The sequence below is a fragment of the Podarcis pityusensis genome, assembly GCF_964106645.2.
Source record: "Podarcis pityusensis genome assembly, chromosome: 13".
NCBI lineage: Eukaryota > Metazoa > Chordata > Lepidosauria > Squamata > Lacertidae > Podarcis > Podarcis pityusensis.
The window spans coordinates 33,422,286-33,445,522 of NC_138038.1; the positions used below are offsets into that span (position 1 = coordinate 33,422,286).

The following is a 23,237-nucleotide window of genomic DNA, read 5'->3' on the forward strand; positions in this document are numbered from 1 at the left end:
TCTCTTCCCATGAAAAGTAACCCCCATGGGATTTTCACAAGCCAAATCATGAAGAACTCTGTTATAACTTGTGATGAAACGAGCCTTGTAGGTGTTATCATTCCCTCCACTAACCATTCATCTGAGTTGCCAACTCCGCCAGCCCCAGATATCAGCAAGGCGTTGACATCTTCAAAGGCAGCTTTAAAGGGTAGGGGTAAGTGTGGTGTGGGAAGAGAGGCACATAGCACAGGCAGTTAGTGACTGTGCCATGTGCCAGCCCCTCCTCCAACCTGGGGAATTGTGGTTGTCATATCAGGCAGCCCTTGGGTTTGTGACAGCTGCTGTTGAATTCCAGGTTGGCCCAGAATATAATCTCCCTCATCCATGATCTGATTGTGGATGAAGAGGCTGATCTGGCATGTATCACTGAAACCTGGGTGGGTGAACAGGGTGAAATGAATGAGAGCCAACAAACTGAAACTGAATCCAGATAAGACTGAGGCACTGTTAGTGGGTGGCTCCTAGACTGGATGGGTGGGAGATCACCTGCTCTTTATGGGGTTACACTTCCTCTGAAGGAGCAGGCTCATAACTTGGAGGCACTCCTGGATCCTTTGCTGTCGCTCGAGGCTCAGGTGGGCTCAGTGGCCTGGAGTGCCTTCCATCAGCTTCAGTTGGTGACCCAGCTATACTCTTATCTGGATAGGGATAGCCTAACTATTGTTGTCTATGCTCTGATAACTTCAAGGTTAGATTACTGCAATGTGTTATACATAGGGCTGCCTCTGAAGATGGTTCGGAAACTTCAGCTAGTGCAGAATTCAGCAGCCAGGTTGCTCACCAGAGCAAGATGGTTTGAGTATATTACACCGATCCTGGTTCGAATGCCCTGGCTACCAATTAGTTTCCAGGCCCATTTCAAAGTTCTGGTTTTGACCTTTAAAGCCTTAACCGGCTCAGGACTGCAATACCTCAAGGACTGCCTCTTTCCATATGAACCCACCGGGACCCTGAGATCATCTTCTGAGGCCCTTCTCCTTGTGCCTTCTCCTTGAGAGGTCCGGAGGGTGGCAACACAAGAACGGGCCTTCTCTGCAGTGGCTCCCCATCTGGGGATTCTCTCCCAAGTGCCTGGCTCCTTCATTATATACCTTTAGCAAAAATGTTCCTTTTTATCCAAGCCTTTGGTTGATTTGATTGACATCCTATTCCCTTTTAAAATGTGGGGGGTTTTGGGGGGGGGGTTATTGGGTTGTTGTTTTTATTTTGATTGTGTATTTTGTGGTTTTATATTTTGATTTTATTCTGGGTTTTATTCTGAACCACCCAGAGACCTCCAGGTAAAGGGCGGTATATAAATTCAATAAATAATAATTTTTCCACGCTCCATTAACAGCTGATTAAGCTGCTCTCCATGAAGCTGATAAAAGAGACACACCTCAGTTCACCCACAACAGCAGCAAAAAGTTATCGGAGCCGCATCTGATAACACAGCTCCCATCCAACCGGTACCACAGGCCCTGGAAGCCTAGAGCTTTAAGGACTGCTGGTATCAGCAAGCTATCACTAGAGCACTCAACTGAAGTGGGTGGGCCACATGATCCAGAAATGATGCCTGGGAAGATGCAATCAGGAATGCCTTCTTCAGACACATGACAATGGACTAGGGTAGATGTGAAGAAGTTGATGGGGCCTTTAGGTAATTTCGTGGTTTCCAAGAGCAGGCCGAGTGCAGGGATGCTCGATGCATATGCTTTTCACTGAGGAGAAGATGTTAAACATCGGCAGACATGGTTAGTGTCAACAATGCATGTCCTCACTCACATTTGAGAGTCCCACAAGATCTTATAGAGACCTCTAGAGGCCAAAAGGAATTATTGTGAAAACAAGAAATATTTGGTGGCTTCTTGTTGTTGTTTTGCTAAATGTTTTCCTTGTTCAGGGTGCTTTATTACCAAAAACCGTCCCTGGATGTGATTATCTATCTCTTTCAGAATCCATTTCTCCCTGCCCCTGTCTTGCTATCTAAAAATAAATGTGTCTTCTACCTTCAGCAGGGATAAACCAAGGAAAGGCTTCTTTCTGGGAATTTGGACACTGACATGAACCCTGGCACTTGAGACTGTTCTCTTATGTGTACCTTTTTATAAAAACGTCATTTGCTAGCAATCAGTATTGAAAATTGCAATTTTAAAATTTGCCATGTAGAAATTTTAGATTCATCTATCAAAAAAACCTTCCAACCTTGTTTCCACTCTAGTCTTAGATGCTTGGAAATTCACAAGCTCCAAGGTACCAACACCTGTTCACCTTACCTTAGAAAATGGGCCATGTGAGGAACTGATCGATCATGGGTGATGTATGGAGAAAGGATGGACATTAATGTGTCAAATTCTTCAAATCCCATGTCATATAATCCTACCTTTTCCATGCTCTGCTTCCTGAATTCCTAAAGCTCCAAACATTCACTCAGGAGCTTCTTGTATGGATATGCCTTCAGTCTATCATTGTCTCTTTGGCTGATGTCAGATAGAAAAGGTGTGTGTTGTTCTGATCATGTCACCTTGATGTCAAATATCTCCTTTCTGAATAGAGACAATAGACCCATTGAAAACTTTCTGCCCTAACTCGTTCCTTTGTGTAGGTGGCATTATTTAACCCTTTTGATGTGTGTAGGCAAGAGAATAAAAAATTAGCTTCTGTGTGATTGAATTTGATGTGGGCTGATTTACTGGTAGCATAAGCATTGTGAGTCAGTAATGGGATTTCTCAGGGTGGGGCGGATGTAAAATACGAGTTGTTGTTGTTTTAAAGGGTGCAATCAAATAGCAACTTCTCTTCCTATATGCTCTTGTAGGATGTCCTATCAATTCCATAACATTTTGTTCCCCACCACCACATCAGTAATGGGCTGGGACCGGATACAGCCTTCAAATCATTGTTTAGAAAAGTTGATGAAGTGATTTCTCACTGGTCCAGGGTAGCAATTCGCCAGCAAGGTGCTGCAAAAGGGCTTTAGGTCTGCTTTGAAAAACTAAGACACCATGCAGTGATGCTGTCAGAGCAGGATTTGGGGCAGAAGTCCAGGACACCATTCAACGGAATAGGCAAGAGGGCCCCCCAAAACAGCAGGACTATCTTACCATATTTGGAAGCATTAGCTATTATAATCTAAGGGGATTGATTGACAGGATTCCTGAATGAGTATTACATCCAGAAAATTACCTAAGTGCACCACTGACAACATGTTGCATTCATCCACCATAGGGCTGCCATATATCCTGGGTTTGCCCATCGAAAACAGCATCCGGGTGTAATTTCTGAAAAGCGGGAAAATGTCTGGGAAAGCCAGAGCATATTGCAGCCCTATATGAATGCAACATGTAGTCAGTGGTTTTTAGTTTTTTGGGTTTTTTTGTGGGTTTCTTTTTGGAGATTTTGCAAAGCAAGCAAGCAAGCAAACAAACAAACAAACAAACAAACCCTCTACATGCTACAGAGAGCCAGTGTGGTGTAGTGGTTAAGAGCGGTAGTCTCGTAATCTGGTGAACCGGGTTCGATTCCCTGCTCCTCCACATGCAGCTGCTGGGTGACCTTGGGCCAGTCACACTTCTTTGAAGTCTCTCAGCCCCACTCACCTCACAGAGTGTTTGTTGTGGGGGAGGAAGGGAAAGGAGAATGTTAGCCGCTTTGAGACTCCCTAGGGTAGTGATAAAGCGGGATATCAAATCCAAACTCTTCTTCTTCTTCTACAGAACCAGGTTATATAATGCCCTGTTCTTTATAAGCAGCCTTTCCCTGTAAGCATGAACAGATCATGCTAGAGGTGTATGATAGAAATGTTTATTTTTGTTTGTTTATTAATTGACTTATATCCCACTCTTCCTCAGTGGCAAACTTCAAAAAGTTAAAACAATACAATTTAAAATAAAATAAAATAAAAACCCATTTGAAAATGAACCAAAAACATTTTAAAACAATTTTGAAACATTTAAAAACATCTAGAAACATTTCAAACAATCAAATACCTCAGTTACTTATTTCAAGGTTTCCATGTACAGTATCTTAAGAGCATAAAATATGAAATTAGATATGTAATTAAATACATATTTAAATGTACAAATGTGCATTTTATCTTACCATTCACATTTCTAAATGTATTTTATCCTAAACTACTTTTTTCCTCAACTAGAAAAATATATCAAAATGCATTAAATGTATTGTAAAATCAGGAGAAAATTGTACGGGAGATGCAGATCAGGTTAGTTTGCATCAAGATTTGTTCAAATTACATTCGTCAAACACTTTAACAGGCACCCAAGGTTACTTAGGAAAAGCTAAAATTACTCATTTTTGTAATGTACCTTGAAAACTCAGTGGATATCATTAACAACATTATAATCATCAACATCAATTAAAAAGAAAAAAAATGATATTATGATTAAACAAAGAAATGGGGGGGGGTCTTCTGTATGGTTGGGAGAGAGCTCTAAGGTTATCAAGTTTAACCACTGTGCTGCCTTTGCATGACCTACAGAGCAGGCAATAACATCCTGACACACCTAGAATCCTCCAATTTAGACCTCAGGGCCTCACCTCTCATCACATTGAGGTCAGCTAAAGGGCAGTAAAGTTTAAATTGTATTTCCTGATGTTGGAGCCTGTAAACAAGTCTCCTGATTGTCAAAAGTGTCCTGGATGATCTGATCACGCTGCCTCTGATCACAGTGGTGCCTCCAACCTATGGGGGGAAAGGATTGGGGCTGAAAGACCAAGAGAACGTGTTGCTCCATTGAGCCTAAGTTATAACTAGCACAAAATGCCAGATCATAGTCTTTATATTCCTAATGTCCTTTTCTTATTACATTTATATCCCACATTTCCTACATAGAGCTCAAGGTGGTGTACACGGCTCTCCGTCTCCCAATTTTACCCTCACCACAACCCTGTTATGTAGGTTAGGCTGAGAGACTGTGGCTTGCCTCAGCTTACCCAGTGAACTCTACTAGAGAGTGCATATTTGAACTCTCATCTCCCAAGTCCTAATTAGGAATGTGGAACCTTTTGGCTCTGGCGCCAGATCTCTATCTGACCCCAGCTGATGGGCCAACTTTGACTGGTGGGTGGGACAACCCAGCAGTCACTTCTAGCACCCTTTTCTTGCTGAGGGTTATTCCACAAGTCTCCATTTCTACCAAAGAAAGCAACAGTCAACATGTCTGTTCAGATGTGACAAACATGTTTTCTTCAACGATTCCACAGGGAATCCCTGGATTTGAGCTGGTGATTACCTTCCTCTAAATTATTAAAAACATGTAATTGAGTCTGCTGCCCACCCAGTACTGCTTGAAGTTTCAGCAACCATGAGAAAAATTAACAGCATATTATAAATAAACCCAGCAGCATTTAGAGTCAGGGAGAGGGACTGGGTCTGATACTATGATCTCCAATAGTCTACATTACATACTTCAAGACCATTTCCTTCATTCTGAATATGATAGTTTTAGTGGTCTTGATGCTGGCAGTGATTCCTCACAATGTATGCCAGGCTCAAACCGTGAAATGTAGGGTTTCCCATCCACATCGCCCACAACACATATACCATCAGCAAGGAAACCTCATCATTGGTGGCATTGCAAGTCATGGTGGCTTCATGAAACCTTTAACAGCTTTTACTGAAGAACCACCACTAGCATTGCTTGAAGATGTCATGTAAGAAGTTTATTTCATTTCCATGTCCTTTCCTCTGAAAAGACCAGTGCTAGTGCTACAATGTATATGCAGAGGTATATCAACTTAGCCTATAGAAAAAAGAATGATTGAATTAAGGTGAAGCTGAAGGTAAAGGTTTCAATTTTTCTAGAGGACGAAGACTTCTGTGGAATACATTTAAGCTTCCTAAAATAAAAGTCTTTCTTTCAACTCCATTTTCTTTTACCTTCTTTTATCTTTTTCCTCCTGACTGTTACAAAAAAGTTCCCCTCCAGTTTCTTTGGCTCACATTTCAATTCTGCTTTTATTCTTGCACCACTCATGTCTTTCTTCGACACATTCTAATGTTATATGTTAATGTAAAGATTGTTAAACAAAACTGATTTTTGGATGTTGTCTGGAAACATCACTCAGAGGCAATTGCTTCTGGTATATCTGCATTTTATCTTAATTTGTATATTTCATGTGATGTAAAATACTAGAATCTTTTGACTCATGAGAGCTGCCATCAACTCAGTTCCTTCCTCTGACTTGATATGAAAACAGATGTATTCCTACTTGCTTAGTTAAATTCCATTTTCTCATATAATTCTTTTTCATAGAAAGTAACTTCATAAGAGAGTTGGTAATAAAGGCCTATATTGAAAAACGTATATTTGTACCTTGGAATTTCATTTGGGTGAAGTTTATGATATAACTCACAGGTGACTCACAAAATGTTTAGTGTTCTAAGTTCTGAAATGGTTGGGCTCTGTTATCTTAGCCCAAAGCAGTTTAACTTACGTTACCATGCTGTTTATTAAATATAGCTGCTTTGATTGAGGAATTTCACTCTAGTGGGGGCTGTTTAGCAATGGCTTATACAAGCACAAGAAGGGAAGTGTGCTATATTGTACATTCACTCTCCATTATCCTCACCCATAGGAAGTGATAGAAGGACTCTGGGTGTATGCAAATGCCTTGCTCTAGATCCGATTCTATTACACACTATCGCCACAAGCTTACTCTTCTGCTTGGACAATAAACAGCTCTGCCGTAAATAATATACCGTGTGAGATAGTCAGAAAGCAAAATCCACACAAACCTTCAGCAATAATTCAGATAGATGGCACTGTTGTTCTAGATTCTGTAATCCACACAGGGCAACATCCACATGGTATGTTGTGATGTCAGGCACAAGCTCTCATAAAATACTCATGTTGATAACACGTCTCTGCGACATGCATGCATGATTGAAAATTTAACCTAACTCTAATGAGAGTCTCAGGAAATACAATTCATTAAGAGCATTATTCTAAGTGCAGTGAGGTGGGCTTCCACCAATCAAGGCTGTAGCTTTGAGTGTGTTGACTAACACCCTTCCCACATGTAGTTTCCTTTTTTAAGCCTCCCATTCCAATCAGCATGAATGTAGTTTTTCCAGCTCCTGACTGCTCTCAAGGAGGGGCCCAATTCTGAATTGGCTCTTTGAAGATAAAGGTGCCTGGGAACCACGGGAGGCATGGATTTGCTCTGAAGCCTAAAATTGGCAACTGCTTGTGGAAAAACTCTTAAATGCATCCATGCCCACCATAGCATAGGTGTTTGTCACAAATGAGTTCTTCTCTGCTATTGGAGGACCATGTCTTCGTAACCCTAACCTTCTCCAGCCAGAGAATCTTGACTTTAGGATTTCTCTTTTTTTTTTTATAAAAATTTTTTATTGGTTTTACAGAAAAATTTTAAACAATACAAACAAATAAAAAAAGACATACAAACATGTAAAATTTCATAACCTTTTTTTTCATATCCCTCTCTTCTCGGACTCCCCCAAACCTCCCCTTCCTACATCCCAATTTCTAAAATTTATTTCAGCAAATTCTAATTAATTTTATCAAATATATTTTTTCTTATTCTTTTCTTCAACTTAATCTTATGTCGCTGTAATCTCCTTTTCTTTCTCCAAACCTCGACATTTTAACATTCCTCAATTTTATAATAGTTCTTAAGATAAATTTTAAATTTCTTCCAATCTTCTTCCGCCGTCTCTTTCCCCTGCTCACGGATTCTGCCAGTCATCTCAGCCAGTGTCATATAGTCTATTACCTTCATCTGCCACTCTTCCAAGGTGGGTAATTCTTCTGTCTTCCAATACTTTGCGATGAGTATTCTTGCTGCTGTCGTAGCATACAGAAAGAAAATTCTATCTTTCTTTGACACCAATTGGCCGACAATGCCCAAGAGAAAGGCCTCTGGTTTCTTAGGGAAAGTACATTTAAGTACCTTTTTCATTTCATTATATATCATTTCCCAGAAAGCCTTAATCTTCGGGCACGTCCACCAAAGATGATAAAAAGTACCTTCCGTTTCTTTACACTTCCAACACTTATTATCAGGCAAATGATAAATTTTTGCTAGCTTGACTGGGGTCATGTACCACCTATAGATCATTTTCATAATATTTTCCTTTAAGGCATTACATGCCGTAAATTTTATACCAGTGTTCCACAACCATTCCCAGTCAGCAAACATAATGTTATGACCAATGTCCTGTGCCCACTTAATCATAGCTGATTTAACTGTTTCATCTTGTGTATTCCATTTCAGCAGCAGATTATACATTTTTGACAAATTCTTAGTATTGGGTTCTAACAGTTCAATTTCTAATTTTGATTTCTCCACCTGGAATCCAATTTTCCTGTCTTGTTTATGCACCTCCATTATTTGATAATAATGGAGCCAATCTCGAACTTTGGGTTTCAATTTCTCATAACTCTGTAACTTCAATTTATCTCCATCTTGTTCCAAAATTTCCCAATACTTTAGCCATTCAGCTTCCATATTAAGCTTTTTCAGCGCTGTAGCCTCCAAAGGTGACAACCATCTAGGGGTTTTACTTTCCAATAAATCTTTATATCTTATCCAAACGTTATATAATGCTTTTCTGACAATATGGTTTTTAAAGGCCCTATGCACCTTAATTTTATCATACCATAAATATGCATGCCAACCAAATGTATTGTTAAAACCTTCTAAGTCCAAGATATCTGTATTCTCGAGGAGCATCCATTCTTTCAGCCAGCAAAATGCTGCTGCTTCATAATACAGTTTTAAGTCCGGCAGGGCAAACCCCCCTCTTTCTTTTGCATCCGTCAGTATTTTAAATTTTATTCTGGGCTTTTTGCCCTGCCAGACAAATTTCGAGATATCCTTCTGCCACCTCTTGAAACAATCTATCTTGTCCAGAATTTGTAGTGTTTGGAACAAAAATAACATTCTAGGCAATACATTCATCTTAATAGCTGCAATTCGGCCTAACATTGACAATCTCAAATTTGACCATATTTCTAGATCTTTTTTAATTGACTTTAGGATTTCTCTGGAATACTGCAATCAAGCATCACCAACATGAAAATGCAGATAGTGGTGTTGGTTTTTCAAAAAGTGTGAAATATAATTCTGATACAGAATGCAATTTTAATTCTAGTGTAGTGCCAAAGAATTATCAGCATATTTTGGCCTTGGCATTTGCAGTAAAGGAGGTCAATGACAACCCTCAGATCTTACCCAATATCACCTTGGGCTTCCACATATATGACAGCTATTTTAATGAAAAGTTGACCTACCATGCCACAATGCTACTTTTATCTTCGTTAGAGAGGTTTTCCCCCAACTACGTCTGTGACATCCAGCATAATCTGACAGCGGTCATTGGGGGACTGGATTCTGAAATCTCTGTTGTTGTGGCAAATATCCTGGATATCTATAAGATTCCACAGGTAGGGATAATATGCAATTGTGTATATTGAAAGTATGGGAATGCAATACTTTTTCATGTGGCTTTTGTCCTTCCAGATTTATTTTGCAAGTCGGAGAGAGGGAGGTTGATATTCTATTAAACCCATATTTATGACTTATGACATGGTAAACCAATGAAAGAAGTATTATAGACAGCAAAATACCCAAGCAATGATAAAGCAAAGTAAACATAGAATCGCAGGACAAAGAAAGTTAGGTCTTGTGTTTTTTTCAGTTTTGTATAAATTCGTATGTATGTTTCATTTTACTCTTTCCTCCTGCCCCTGTAGTTAAGAAGAAACATCTTTTTAAATTATTATTGTTGTTGTTGTTGTTGTTTGAATAAAGAGCATTGAATCCTTCTTTGCATGGAAAAGACTTCATACTGAGAAGGAGGTGCATGAGAGTTGTGGTAAGGAGAGCCTTCCTAGGAAAGGAGTTTCATCAAGTAGACATCCATGTCCCAGAAAAACACATCTCGCAATATGCATATGTCATATTATAGTATAGTATAGTGTAAGCAATTTTGCAGATAGCCACATAAGGTAGCAACCACTGCAGTAGGGCAGAACCATCCTCCCAGGACCAGCATCACTGTGGCTTATTTGGACAGTGCTGGTTGGTGTTGTTGTCAGGACTGTGCAGATGCATCAGAAGCCCTTTACACTGATGTATCCATTCTTCCCTGAGCTTGCTTGCACTTTGACGCACTTCAGCACCATCCAGGGATGCTGCAGCAACAACAGTGTCAGGAGTGAAGCTCTGCTACACTGCACTGCACTTCAACGAAGAATTCACAATAGAAACCATTTGCTTCATTTTGAACATCTTTAGTTCCACCTGCTGATGTCATGTACCTGAAAAAAAGAAGTCCTTAGACTAAGCACTTATCTCTCAGGACTAGTCCCCTATCTTGATAAGATGCAATAATATCCACTTACCTTATCACTTGCTATAAACCTTGTGTCTTAATGTATTGAGTGATCAGAGCATATGAAACTACATCTTAAAAATGACTATAACTGTCTCTCTTTCCCTTCCTGCTTTTTCTTTTAGCTGGTATATGGTTCGAATCCAGTGATGAATGATAAAACTCCAGGGCTTGATTTTTACCAGATGACCCCTCAGGAAACCCTTCAGTATACAGGGATACTCTCTTTGCTTCTTCATTTTAGATGGGTGTGGATTGGGGTTGTAGTCGCAGATACTGACAGTGGGGAAAGATGTGTGCAGATCATCATTCCACTGTTTTCTCAGAGTGGTGTCTGTTTTGCCTTCATAGAAAGAATCCCCATGTTTATTTCCTTTGATGAAATTGATGAAAACCTAGAAAGAGGAGGTAAATTACATAATGAAATCATGAATAGTAAAGCCAACATAGTGGTTTTTTATGGAGAATCAAATGCCATGATGTATTTGAGATGGTTTCCATATCTGTCAAAACAAGAATGTGAGACAAGCATACCAAGAGGGAAAGTTTGGATTCTTACAGCCCAGATGGAACTTACATCAACAGTCCATCAAAGGAATTTTGTTACAGAAATAATCCATGGTACGCTAGCCTTCAAGATTCACTCCAACGATGTACCAGGATTCCAGTCTTTTATTGAGACCAGAAATCCTTCCATCCCTAAAGGAGATGGGTTCATCAGGGACTTCTGGCAGCAGGCCTTTGGTTGCACATTGTCAAAAACGGATGTAGGTAACGTGGATGGATACATTTGCACTAGGGAGGAGAAGCTAGAGAACCTTCCCAAACCCTTCTTTGAAATGAGCATGACGGGCCACAGCTACAACATCTACAATGCTGTCTATGCTGTGGCCCATGCTTTACATGCAATGTCCTCATCTGGAGTCAAGCACAGTGCAAATCTGGATGGAGCGAGAATGAAACTACAGAATCAAGAGATATCGCAGGTAGTGGCCTGAACATTTTGACGTGAAAATGCATAATATCTACAGTATTATAACATTATTTCCCATTAAATAGCGGGGTAGGGTTTGGGTTAGCTATTTGTATTCTTATCAGTTTACTTAATAACATATTGATCCTTCCTATTGTCTCTCAGTTATAAAGGTTTAGCACATATTTCACTATTTGCCTCCTGCTCAAAACTCTTCAGTAAATCATTCTTGCTACCATTAGACATTAGTCTGAAAACCCTACTCCTTTTTATTCCATCCAGCTCCATCACTACTTGAGACATGTTTCATTTAACAACAGTTCTGGGGACAAGATCTCCTTTGATAATAATGGACAGTTAGTAGCTGGATTCGATGTCATCAACTGGGTGGTTTCATCCAACCAATCCTTTCACAGAATAAAAATTGGGAAAATAGATGCACAAGTTCCTTCGGAGGAAGCATTCACCATCAATGAAGAGGCCATAACATGGCATTACTGGTTTAACCAGGTAGGATCCAATTGGAGATTTAGGGTGAAAGTGTTTTAGAGAATAGTGTCAGTAACTGTATCTCTTCAAAACTGTCATCAAACATATAAAAGCCCAGACTAAAGATTAGTGTCAGTATTCTCTCAAAGTACAACCTAGTTCTTTAACGAACAATCATGTTAATGATGCATCTGTTTCCAGTTTTGCTGTTAGCCTCACACCTAAGCCTATCATACAAAGCTACCAGGAGGTCTTTAAAGCCTTCCTTCTGTGAGTCTATGATGGAATGGAATTTGTACTTTAATTTGCATGTAAGGTGCATATGTGCTTGAAATTCCTTAACACTGCAAAAAGAAGTGGAAAGGCCCATGAAATTTAAAGATTCCAAGCTCTTTTTTTTTGCTTTCTGACTTATGGATTAGGCCCAGCCACTTTCTGCATGCAGTGAGAGCTGCCATCCTGGTTCTAGCAAGAAAGTGAAAGAAGGGAAACCATTTTGCTGCTACAATTGCATCCCATGCCCAGAAGGGAAAATATCAGACAAGGAGGGTAAGTAAGTATAATTGATGCTACTGGGTGTTTTCTGTTCTCAGTATTTTAATTTGATTTGCGTAGGGACACATTTTTACAGTCAGGCTACTCCAAGCTTGATGTTTTCCCCTTGTAAATTTTGGTTTAATTGATACGGTATTGATCCAATTGTAGCACCCTGCTTGTGGTTAACGCTTAGCTGGAATGAAATATTCAACGCAGCAATAGAGAAATTAAAATAATAATTTATTTGTCAGACAAATAAATGAGAGGCACAGTGGTATATGGTTACCAAGCTCTGGCCTGGTCTCCTGCCATTATGGCCAGCACTTATATTCCCTCAGCCCAGCTCCCTTGCTCCTCCTTTGGCTGCCTCTGTCCAATCAGCCTGGTTGAATTTCCTATTGGCTGATTGCTACAACCAATCCTAAAAGATACACCCATTTCCTATTGCCTTTTATGGGATACAAAAAGCTATATATTCTTCTATCTATAAATGACAAATAAGTAGTCATATATCTTACATTTGTCTCAACAAGGAACCTTAATTACCAGCTCACCTCTTGCCCTCCTTGCCCTATTGCCCTCCAAAACAGATGGTTAATAATTTTAAATTTTTATCTTAAACAGATGTCAGAGATCTTGGGTTCACATTCTCATGCATCATCAATGAAAGATCTCCTTTTTGAAGGTCTTTAAACAAAGGCCTGACAACCATATATCAGGAGTGCTCGATGGCGTCTCCTGTCTGGCAGGGGGCTGGGCTCATTTGCCCCTCTGGTCTCCTACAGCAATATGACTCTATGAAATAAGAATTTAACATTTCTTTCTTTCTAGATCCTTTGCATAATTACATTTAAGCCAGTATATTTCATACATTATCATAGATAGCTTTTTACAAGAATAAACCTTCTCAAAGTAACAGGAAGGAATCAGTTTACAGCCTCAAAATAAAATAGGAAAAAGCCTCTTTTTCTGTTTACACTTCTCCTTCTCCAGCCAGTTGCTCTTGGCCTTTAACCTTAGAAAGATATGGCTCAAGTTTAATGGTTTTTACTATTTACCAACTCTTAATTATGTAGGGTGGTGTAACCTTGCCCTCAGCCGGTAATTCCCTTTTTACGACTTTGAGAATTGTTTTCTGCTATAAATCAGGGGGCCCCCTTGTCCAGGAGGATAAACATCTTGCCAAAGTACTTAGGCAGCTGGTCTTCTGCCTGGCATAAAACATTTGAAAATCTTTAAGCTCATTTTAAAATGCAGACCCTAATCAAACTATAAGCCTTGATAAAAATGCAGGCTATGATTAGATGCCTCATTCCCCCCTTTCAAGCTCAAGGACCTTCATCCCAAGTGTCCTTGATAGCTTGACCTTCATCATATTCCTGAGGTAAAGCTCTATATAGGGCCATGATATGAGGTAGAGTTTCATTCGAAATCATCTTGCTAATTGTACTTCTAAAACATGAAATGATACATGGCACCATACATAAAACCATTATTACTACCGTCAAGAAAAACAAGCAAGACAATAGTATCCCTTTGAGTCCCGCAACATTAGGTAACCAGTTGGTGAGCCATCCCATATCCCATCCTTCCCATGTTTGTACTGGGACGTGTGCTATACTCTCCATCTTTGTGGCCAACACACGGATTGCCTCACCATTATCAGAAATGTTAAAGCAACAGGCATTCCCTGTCAAGTTCAAGACTCCACATAGGCCTCCCTGCCTGGCAAGTACATAATCCATTCCCATTTTCAGCTGCAAAATGGCGGCTCTACTTTCATCCAGCTGTTGTGCAATAAGTCTCAAACTCTGGGCCGTTGCATTGGTTACAAGTTCCACTACTGCTTGCAATCGAATTATTCTGTTTAGATTATAAATAGGATCCCGTGCCCCTTGTATGAGCTCACCAGGATTCCAGGAGGCAGGCTCATAATAGGCTATAATGCGCTCTGGTGGCCAATCATCAGTATCGCTCCAACTTTGGGTACTTCCTCCTGCTATATGAGAAATATCAGCGTTTCTTCGTGTACGCTTGGCCGAATTAGTGGGCATAATCCACATTGGTGGTAATACCCATCCCAGGAAACAAGTCCCACTCCATTTGGAAGGGAGCTTCTTGTATGCCCATTCTCCACATATCCACCACAACCATCGGGTCTGAGGTTTTTGGTACGTGGAGTGCAGAAGGCGAAATATCAAAAGGGGTACAGAGTTCACAGTGCAGTATGTTAGATTGCCTTTTTCTGTCACAGTTATGTTCCATACCACTTTCCATGCATGAATAAAAGGAGGTGCACAGGGCAAGGTATTCCGAGTTCGATAGGTAGTACCGTTTACCCAGGTTTGACTATTCTTAATATAATCCCAAGTATAGTGACAATGAGAAGAGCCTATCATGGTAGAATCAGCTGCATCTGATAATTTATGTACACAGAATTCCCCTTGCACAGGTATAACTCGTATTGGTTTAGTTGAGTTCCATCCGGGGAAATTCTGTACTTCTGTTTGGTGTGGCATTTCGCTTACCATACCAATGGCATTTAATGGTATCGGTAATAAGGGCATACCTCCCTCTGAATCATCTGGCCCAAGAGAGCAAACAAGGCAATTGGTCCTATTTGCAACATTGGCTACCATCTCAGCTAAGCCTACCCACATATTGTGGTCATGGCGGAATCCATATTTAGTAAATTTGGTCAGATTCAAGGACCCTTCCCCTTCCCAAGGGATCAGGATTAATAATAAAATCATGTTGATGTGTAGTATATGCATTCCTTCCACAAAAGATTACCTTATTGTGATAGCATAAAAATATTAGCCCCAATATAATTCCCCCAGTGACAGAAATGGGGAACCACCAAGACCAAAACATATATCCCAAGGATCCCCAATGAGTAATATCCTTGATAATTGTTCCACAAGGGGGGGCAGTCAATTAATTGTATTAGAGAATCTTCCCGTTCACAATCGCTGGTTTAGACGCTCCTCAAGCTTCAGGCGTGCGCAGGTCAGCCAGCTTCCAGGTTGTGGCTGCAGCAGGCCGGTCGTCTAATGTTGCCCGTGACCTAGCCCGTTCCCCGTAGGGCTAGATACAGGGGTTTTTGGAGAGAGTCAGTTTTAAAGGATTAGAGGGGTCACCTTTGCACGTCCAACTGCCTTCGGACTTCTTCAAACGGGAGTGATGAATCCAGGGGGTCACCTCAGCTACCTTCACCGCTGTTGGAGTAGAGAGCAAGACGGTGTAAGGTCCACGCCACTTAGGTGCAAGTGGATCTCGTTTCCACTCTTTCACCCATACGCTATCGCCAGCCTGGAACTGATGAATCGGCTCGGCAATGCTGCACGGCGTGCGCTCGAGGGCCCACCTGTTAAGAGAAACAAAAACACGGGAGAGAGATTGCACTTGTTCCTGTGTCACATGGTCTCCTATTTGTTTGAGGTCAGCTGGAATATCCTGAACAAAGGAGGGCGGCCTCCCATACAGGAGCTCAAAAGGTGACAACTTAAGTCTTTTTGTGGGTGCACACCGAACACGAAACAGTGTTATGGGTAACACATCCACCCATCCTAATCCCGTTTCCTGGGTTAATTTTGCCAATTGGGTTTTCAGAGTCCGATTCATTCTTTCAGTTTTCCCTGAACTCTGAGGCCTATATGCTGCATGCAGTCTCCATTTCACTTGTAGGACTCGACATACTTCTTGTACTACTTGATCAATGAACGCTGGCCCATTATCACTTCCAATGCATCTAGGTAACCCAAACCTCGGGATCAATTCAGTGAGGAGTCTCTTAGTTACCTCTCGTGCCTTTTCAATTATGTCTCTCCTTTCCTCAGTGGTGAACAGAGTATTCAGGAGCTGGCGGCAATCTGTCCAAGTAGGACTATGAGTATTTATTATTGAAGTCACCAAGTCCATCATAGCCTGAGGTTTTTCTGCAAAAGATGGGGTGTGTGTTTTCCAATTCATCAGATCCGTAGTTGTGAATGGAATGTACTGGAGGGTCGAAGTTCGAGGTGGCCGTGGTCCGAGTTGCCCGTTAACCAGCACAGGCTCCTCAAGTGCATCAAATACTCTTCTGAGAGGGGCTACTACGTGATCTTTCTCTTCGCTTTGCTCTAGGGGCCTCAAATCATAGGGGATGGTATTTGTCCCAAGGCGTTCTTTTAGCAGCCTTATACGCCTGGCTGTATTGCTTGCTGACCGATTAAGGTCTCCCTGTAACTTCTGTAATAATTCTCTAGGACTTGGATGTACAGGGGTTTGGGGTAGGCAATCAGTTGTTCCACTAAAAGAGACTGTAGATGGAGTTCTACTGGGACTCACAGGTGGAATAACCACTTCTGCTTGGGCTTTATTATAGGCCTCCAATGCCTCCTGAAGATATTTATCATAATCTATCAAGGAATCGAGTTCTGTGACTCCAGCCCCATTATTCATTCCACTTTCTTGCCTTGGGGTTACAACTGGTGGAGTGTTTGGATTAGGCTCCCTTCGATGTGGAGCATAGGGTGGAGGTGGAAGCACCTCTTCCTCTGGTCCCTCAAAAATGGGTTTGAGTTTATTTGGCAAGATTCCTTTCCTAGCTTCGGCTTTTACAGCCAACAATTTGCATCGTTTGATTTTGCATTCCCTTATCCATGGAGGATTTTTATTTAATGTGCTCAGCCAAGAATCTATATATGAAAATTGTTCTGGGCACCCTCCAGTTTCTTTGGCGATGTTAGACCAAAGTTTGCTTACTAAATTTATATCAAAGGTTCCCTGAGATGGCCATTCAGTATTTTGTTTCGGCCACTCTAATTCACATAACGTTCTCAAGCGTTCTGGCGTCATTTTGACTCCATATGCCCCTGAGAAGGCTTTCTTAAAATTATTTAACATACATTCAAGAGGTGTATTTTCCCCCTTTGAACCCCCAACTCCCATTGTATGGCCCTGTGAAGTATCCACTCAGTCACTCACACACACGCTTCGTGAGATTCCTTGCCCGGGTGAAGTCGCCTTACCGGGAACCGAAGTACTACCCACTCCACACTCAGGTCAGCTACAAATTGTACTTTCTCACACATACAATGCGCTGGATACTTCACCATACTCTACCTCCCAACCTTTCCTTTCCCTACACCAGATCACCATCTGATGTACCCAACCACCTAGCGTACTCAGTTCCCCTTTACTGAGACGCAGAAGTTTGATCAAGACTTCTCTTCCTCCCAATTAATTGGAGGGCCAAAAACCCCTTAGTGCACTTACCCTTAGTTGGTTGCCTGTTTATTTCTCTGGTTCCCCCCGGTCCGTCGCCGTCGGTGGGCAGGGTATCAGACAGACGAGACTTCTGCGTTCCCCTGGAAAAAAAAAAAACTTCCCAGTGCGCGCTGGGTAAGCAGTGAGTGGTCCTCTCTCTTGTACCCTGCCCAGTAAGGCGAAGGGGCTGCGTTCCAGCAGACCACTTATCCGAGTCGCAGGCACCATAAAATGTAGCACCCTGCTTGTGGTTAACGCTTAGCTGGAATGAAATATTCAACGCAGCAATAGAGAAATTAAAATAATAATTTATTTGTCAGACAAATAAATGAGAGGCACAGTGGTATATGGTTACCAAGCTCTGGCCTGGTCTCCTGCCATTATGGCCAGCACTTATATTCCCTCAGCCCAGCTCCCTTGCTCCTCCTTTGGCTGCCTCTGTCCAATCAGCCTGGTTGAATTTCCTATTGGCTGATTGCTACAACCAATCCTAAAAGATACACCCATTTCCTATTGCCTTTTATGGGATACAAAAAGCTATATATTCTTCTATCTATAAATGACAAATAAGTAGTCATATATCTTACATTTGTCTCAACAAGGAACCTTAATTACCAGCTCACCTCTTGCCCTCCTTGCCCTATTGCCCTCCAAAACAGATGGTTAATAATTTTAAATTTTTATCTTAAACAGATGTCAGAGATCTTGGGTTCACATTCTCATGCATCATCAATGAAAGATCTCCTTTTTGAAGGTCTTTAAACAAAGGCCTGACAACCATATATCAGGAGTGCTCGATGGCGTCTCCTGTCTGGCAGGGGGCTGGGCTCATTTGCCCCTCTGGTCTCCTACAGCAATATGACTCTATGAAATAAGAATTTAACATTTCTTTCTTTCTAGATCCTTTGCATAATTACATTTAAGCCAGTATATTTCATACATTATCATAGATAGCTTTTTACAAGAATAAACCTTCTCAAAGTAACAGGAAGGAATCAGTTTACAGCCTCAAAATAAAATAGGAAAAAGCCTCTTTTTCTGTTTACACTTCTCCTTCTCCAGCCAGTTGCTCTTGGCCTTTAACCTTAGAAAGATATGGCTCAAGTTTAATGGTTTTTACTATTTACCAACTCTTAATTATGTAGGGTGGTGTAACCTTGCCCTCAGCCGGTAATTCCCTTTTTACGACTTTGAGAATTGTTTTCTGCTATAAATCAGGGGGCCCCCTTGTCCAGGAGGATAAACATCTTGCCAAAGTACTTAGGCAGCTGGTCTTCTGCCTGGCATAAAACATTTGAAAATCTTTAAGCTCATTTTAAAATGCAGACCCTAATCAAACTATAAGCCTTGATAAAAATGCAGGCTATGATTAGATGCCTCACAATAAGGTGAGGAAAATCAGGCTCCAAACGGCTTCACTTGGGTCACAGACTATTCGTTTTTATGGTTTGGTGATGAGTGGATATGTTGTCACTTTCTGTTACTCCTCTTTCCACACTCATTATTCCTTCGTACTTTCATTTCATTTCTAGTCATGCTCATAACTATTTCTGGTGTGCTTCTGAATGGAACTAGTGGTGTACATTTTTTGTTGGTCCCTCAGATTTACACAGAACCAGAAAACTGCACAGGCAAACCACAAAAAATCCTCTACAGTCTATTACACAGCATGTTAAAATTAAAAGTGTAAGCTGAGAATTTAAAGTTCATTTATTTTCTATTTTGGCTGTGCTCCTATTTACAGTGTTCCCGAATATATTTCCTATGAGCTCTCATAATTATGAAAAACCAGAAATCTCCAGAAACAAACTACAGTTAAATATCTTATTTAATGTGGCATGCTTGTGCAGGTTTCTGGTTTTGTTCAATTCTGAGGGATTTTTTTTTAAAAAAAAAACCAATACAACTATTTGTGCACATGCCCTGTTAGTACTGATTTACCATAAGTAACTCAACGAATTGGAAAGTTGGGACAAACTTAAGAGGAACACCTACTGGTATGAATAGGAAAAACCTAAATTTTTCACATAGAAAATCACAGATGTAGGGGTCAACTTATACCACTGTGAAAGGAACCTGTCAGGGAACTCACATTAGAGACACGGGAGAAGGAGAGGGTCTCTGATTCTGCAGGCGAAGGTCCCAGCACCAGGGGGAGACTCAGCTTGGGAGAAGGGGAAGGAAATAAGTGTAACACCAGGGATCCAGGAGAGCTACGGGACGAGGAGGTGGAGGGGCTCCAGGACTCTTCTCTGGAAGTCAGTGAGGAGAGCCCAGGCACCCCGCTACCCACGCCCACCCTGCGCAGGAGACTCCCGCGCAGTGAGAGGCGGAGACAATTGGGCGTCAAACAGCTCTTATGTTGGCAGCGGTTTAAGAAACGCCCACAGACAGATTCTACGAGTGACTAAGGGCAGCCACGCGGAGATGGGCTGTGCAGTCCGAAGGGTTAACCAGGCAACCTAATGCCCAAACGGGGCCGGATTACGCACGAGTAACTCCCAACCACTACAGAACTATTTAGGCATATTATTAAGGTTTTATGTAAGATCAATACCATAGTCCTTTTCACATATTACTGGTGTGTGAGGTTCTATTTCACACATGAATTCTAAATCATGCTATGATCAACATAGTGGGAGCAAAAGACAGTGTTACTTTGCAGCTGTGGCTATATGTACAGCCCTGCATATATATATATATATATATATATATATATATACACATTAGACCTCAACACTCAGGTAATGCAGAAAGAAGGCTTATGTCTTTTCCTGTTTCAGATATGAATGACTGTATTAAATGCACAGATGAGAAGTACCCAAGTAAGAATCAGGATACATGCATTCCCAAGACTGTAACCTTCTTGTCTTATGAAGAACCTTTGGGGCTCAGTTTAGGCTGCATTGCTCTTTCCTTTTCTTTGATCACAGCTCTGGTGCTGGGGACATTTATGAAGCACCATGGCACTCCCATCATCGTTGCCAACAACAGGGACCTCACCTACACCCTCCTCGTCTCCCTCCTGCTCTGCTTCCTTTCCGCATTGTTGTTCATTGGCCAACCTCAGAAGTTGACATGTCTCCTCCAACAAGCTGTATTTGGCATCATCTTCTCAGTGGCTGTTTCTTGTGTGTTGGCAAAAACCATCACAGTAGTTCTAGCTTTCATGGCAACCAAGCCAGGATCAAGAATGAGGAGATGGGTGGGGAAAAAGCTGGCCACCTGCATTGTTCTTTCCTTTTCCCTTATTCAAACTGGCATTTGTACTGTGTGGCTGCTGACCTCTCCCCCATTCCAAGATGTAGACATCCACTCAATGGTTGATGAAATTGTACTGAAATGTAATGAAGGCTCTGTGACCATGTTTTACATTGTCCTGGGCTATATGGTCTTCCTGGCATTTGCCAGCTTCACAGTAGCTTTCTTTGCCAGGAAACTACCTGATAGTTTCAATGAAGCCAAGTTCATCACTTTCAGCATGTTGGTCTTCTGCAGTGTGTGGCTATCCTTTGTGCCAACTTACCTCAGCACAAAGGGGAAATACATGGTTATTGTGGAGATCTTCTCTATCTTAGCTTCCTGTGCTGGCCTTCTGGGCTGCATCTTTTCCCACAAATGTTACATTATTGTGTTTAAACCTGAGTTGAACAACAGGGAACAACTCATAAGGGTTAAACATTGAAGAATTTAATAAATCTCTTTCCTAAACTGTAATTTGCAATCTGGACTTATCTTTGTTTGTCCAAGTATTTGTTTTGTTTTTGTTTTTACTCAGATATTGTAGTGATGATATGGTGTTTATTATTATGTTGTACACAGCCTTTGTAGTTAATGCTATTGTATGTGGCATGCTTAAATGGTTATAATAATAGAAAAATCAATCCTGAGCAGTTAATGTGGAAGTCCTTGGCTGTCCAGATGATAAGACCCCCTCTTGACCTTGATGAGTTAATACGAAGGAAAGGAAAGCAATATATTTGGCACCAGTTTGGCTGCAGGAATTGCCAGAAGTATATGTCTTTCCTCCCCAAATGTAATGTTATTGTGTTGAAGCCTGAGTTGAACAGTCAGAAACAGTTCATTAAGTAAAAAATGGGAGAATTTGTATACCCCTGTCCTTTATGAAAGGTTTTCTGACGTAAAATTTTAAAACAAACCTGTCAAACTCTTCCTTGCTGAAAACCCTTGCAAAGGCTGAACAGACATTTCATCAGTCTTCACCTCCTTGAACACTGCCCATGTCATCATTCTGTTATTTTCATGACACCTTAGTCCAAAGAATCCTTCTTGCGTTATGAAGAACCTGTGGTGTTCAGTTTAGCAAGCCTTGCCTTTACCTTTTCTTTGATCACAGCTTTGGTGCTACGGATGTTTATGAGGAATCATGACATTCAAATCATTGTTGCCAATAGCAGGGACGTTACCTACACTTTCCTCGTCTCCCTCCTGCTCTGCTTACTTTCTGCTTTGCTGTTCATTGGCGAACCTCAGAAGTTGACGTGTCTCCTCCTACTAACAGCTTTTGGCAATATTTTTTTAGTGGCTGTCTCTTGTATACTGGTAAAAGCTATTAAAGTAGTTTAAACTGGCACTTTACTGTTTGGCTGGTGACGTCTCCCCCATTCCAAGATGTAGACATGCACTCAGTGACAGAAGAAATTGTAATGCAATGTAACGAAGACTCCATGACCATGTTTTACATTGTCCTGGGCTATATAGGCTTCCTGACAATTGCCAGCTTCACAGTGGCTTTCTTTGTCAGAAAGCTACCTGATAGTTTCAGTGAAGCCAAGTTCATCATTTTTAGCATGTTGGTCTTCTGCAGTGTGTGGCTATCCTTTGTGCCAACTTATATGAGCTCTAAGGGCAAATACATGGTAGCTGTGAAGGTCCTTTCTATTTTAGCTTCCAATGCTGGGTTGCTGGGTTGTATCTTTGCATCCAAATGTTACATCCTTTTGTTGAGGCTTGAGCTGAACAACAGGAAACAGCTCAGAAGGAGAAAAGACTGAAGAACCTAAAAATCTATATAATTTGGATTAGTTCTTCATCTGCATATGTTTGTGTTTGTGCATCTGAGTATTTGTGCTTGTTTGTTTTATATTGTTGAGATGACCTTGTATTTATTCAATTAAGCTATGCAGCACATCACCTTGGTAATTTCTGTTTTTTAACTGGAAATATAAATTATTCTAGTAATAGAATAATAAATCCAGAAGCTGCTTTTAAATTTTTTGAAGAGTATAGGTTTTTTTCTGAATTTGTAGCAGCTGATAAGGAAATTCTTGTAGAAACCATTGTCAATAAACTTTGCAATTAGTAGACCCCACATATATTTTTTATCATCAAAGCAATAATAATGCTATGCCTATGTCATTCTTAATATATTCTATTTTCTATTATTATGTGTGTAATGCCAGGGGTTCCTTCCTGAAACAAGCAGCTCTCAAGTGATATATATGCATGATACTTGGCCCTATTCTTCTTCTTGAACCAGCAGAACTTCCGGCCTGCTCCCCCCATTATCACATTCTACCCCGTTCTCTCCTTGTGGCTCCGCAACTACAGCTCTAGAAATGCCAT

At 40.9% G+C, this 23,237-nt stretch overlaps 1 protein-coding gene across 1 annotated transcript; it reads left to right on the forward strand.

Annotated features, from left to right (window-relative positions):
• Positions 1-48: 48 nt before the first annotated feature.
• LOC308460866 (vomeronasal type-2 receptor 26-like) lies at positions 49-21,374 on the forward strand (the record flags this gene model as incomplete). Its single annotated transcript, XM_080977400.1, has 6 exons — positions 49-196; positions 9,208-9,452; positions 10,528-11,388; positions 11,658-11,885; positions 12,287-12,413; positions 20,435-21,374. The coding sequence occupies 6 exons, from the start codon at positions 49-51 to the stop codon at positions 21,334-21,336; spliced, it is 2,511 nt and encodes an 836-aa protein (XP_080833526.1). The 3' UTR covers positions 21,337-21,374.
• Positions 21,375-23,237: the final 1,863 nt, after the last annotated feature.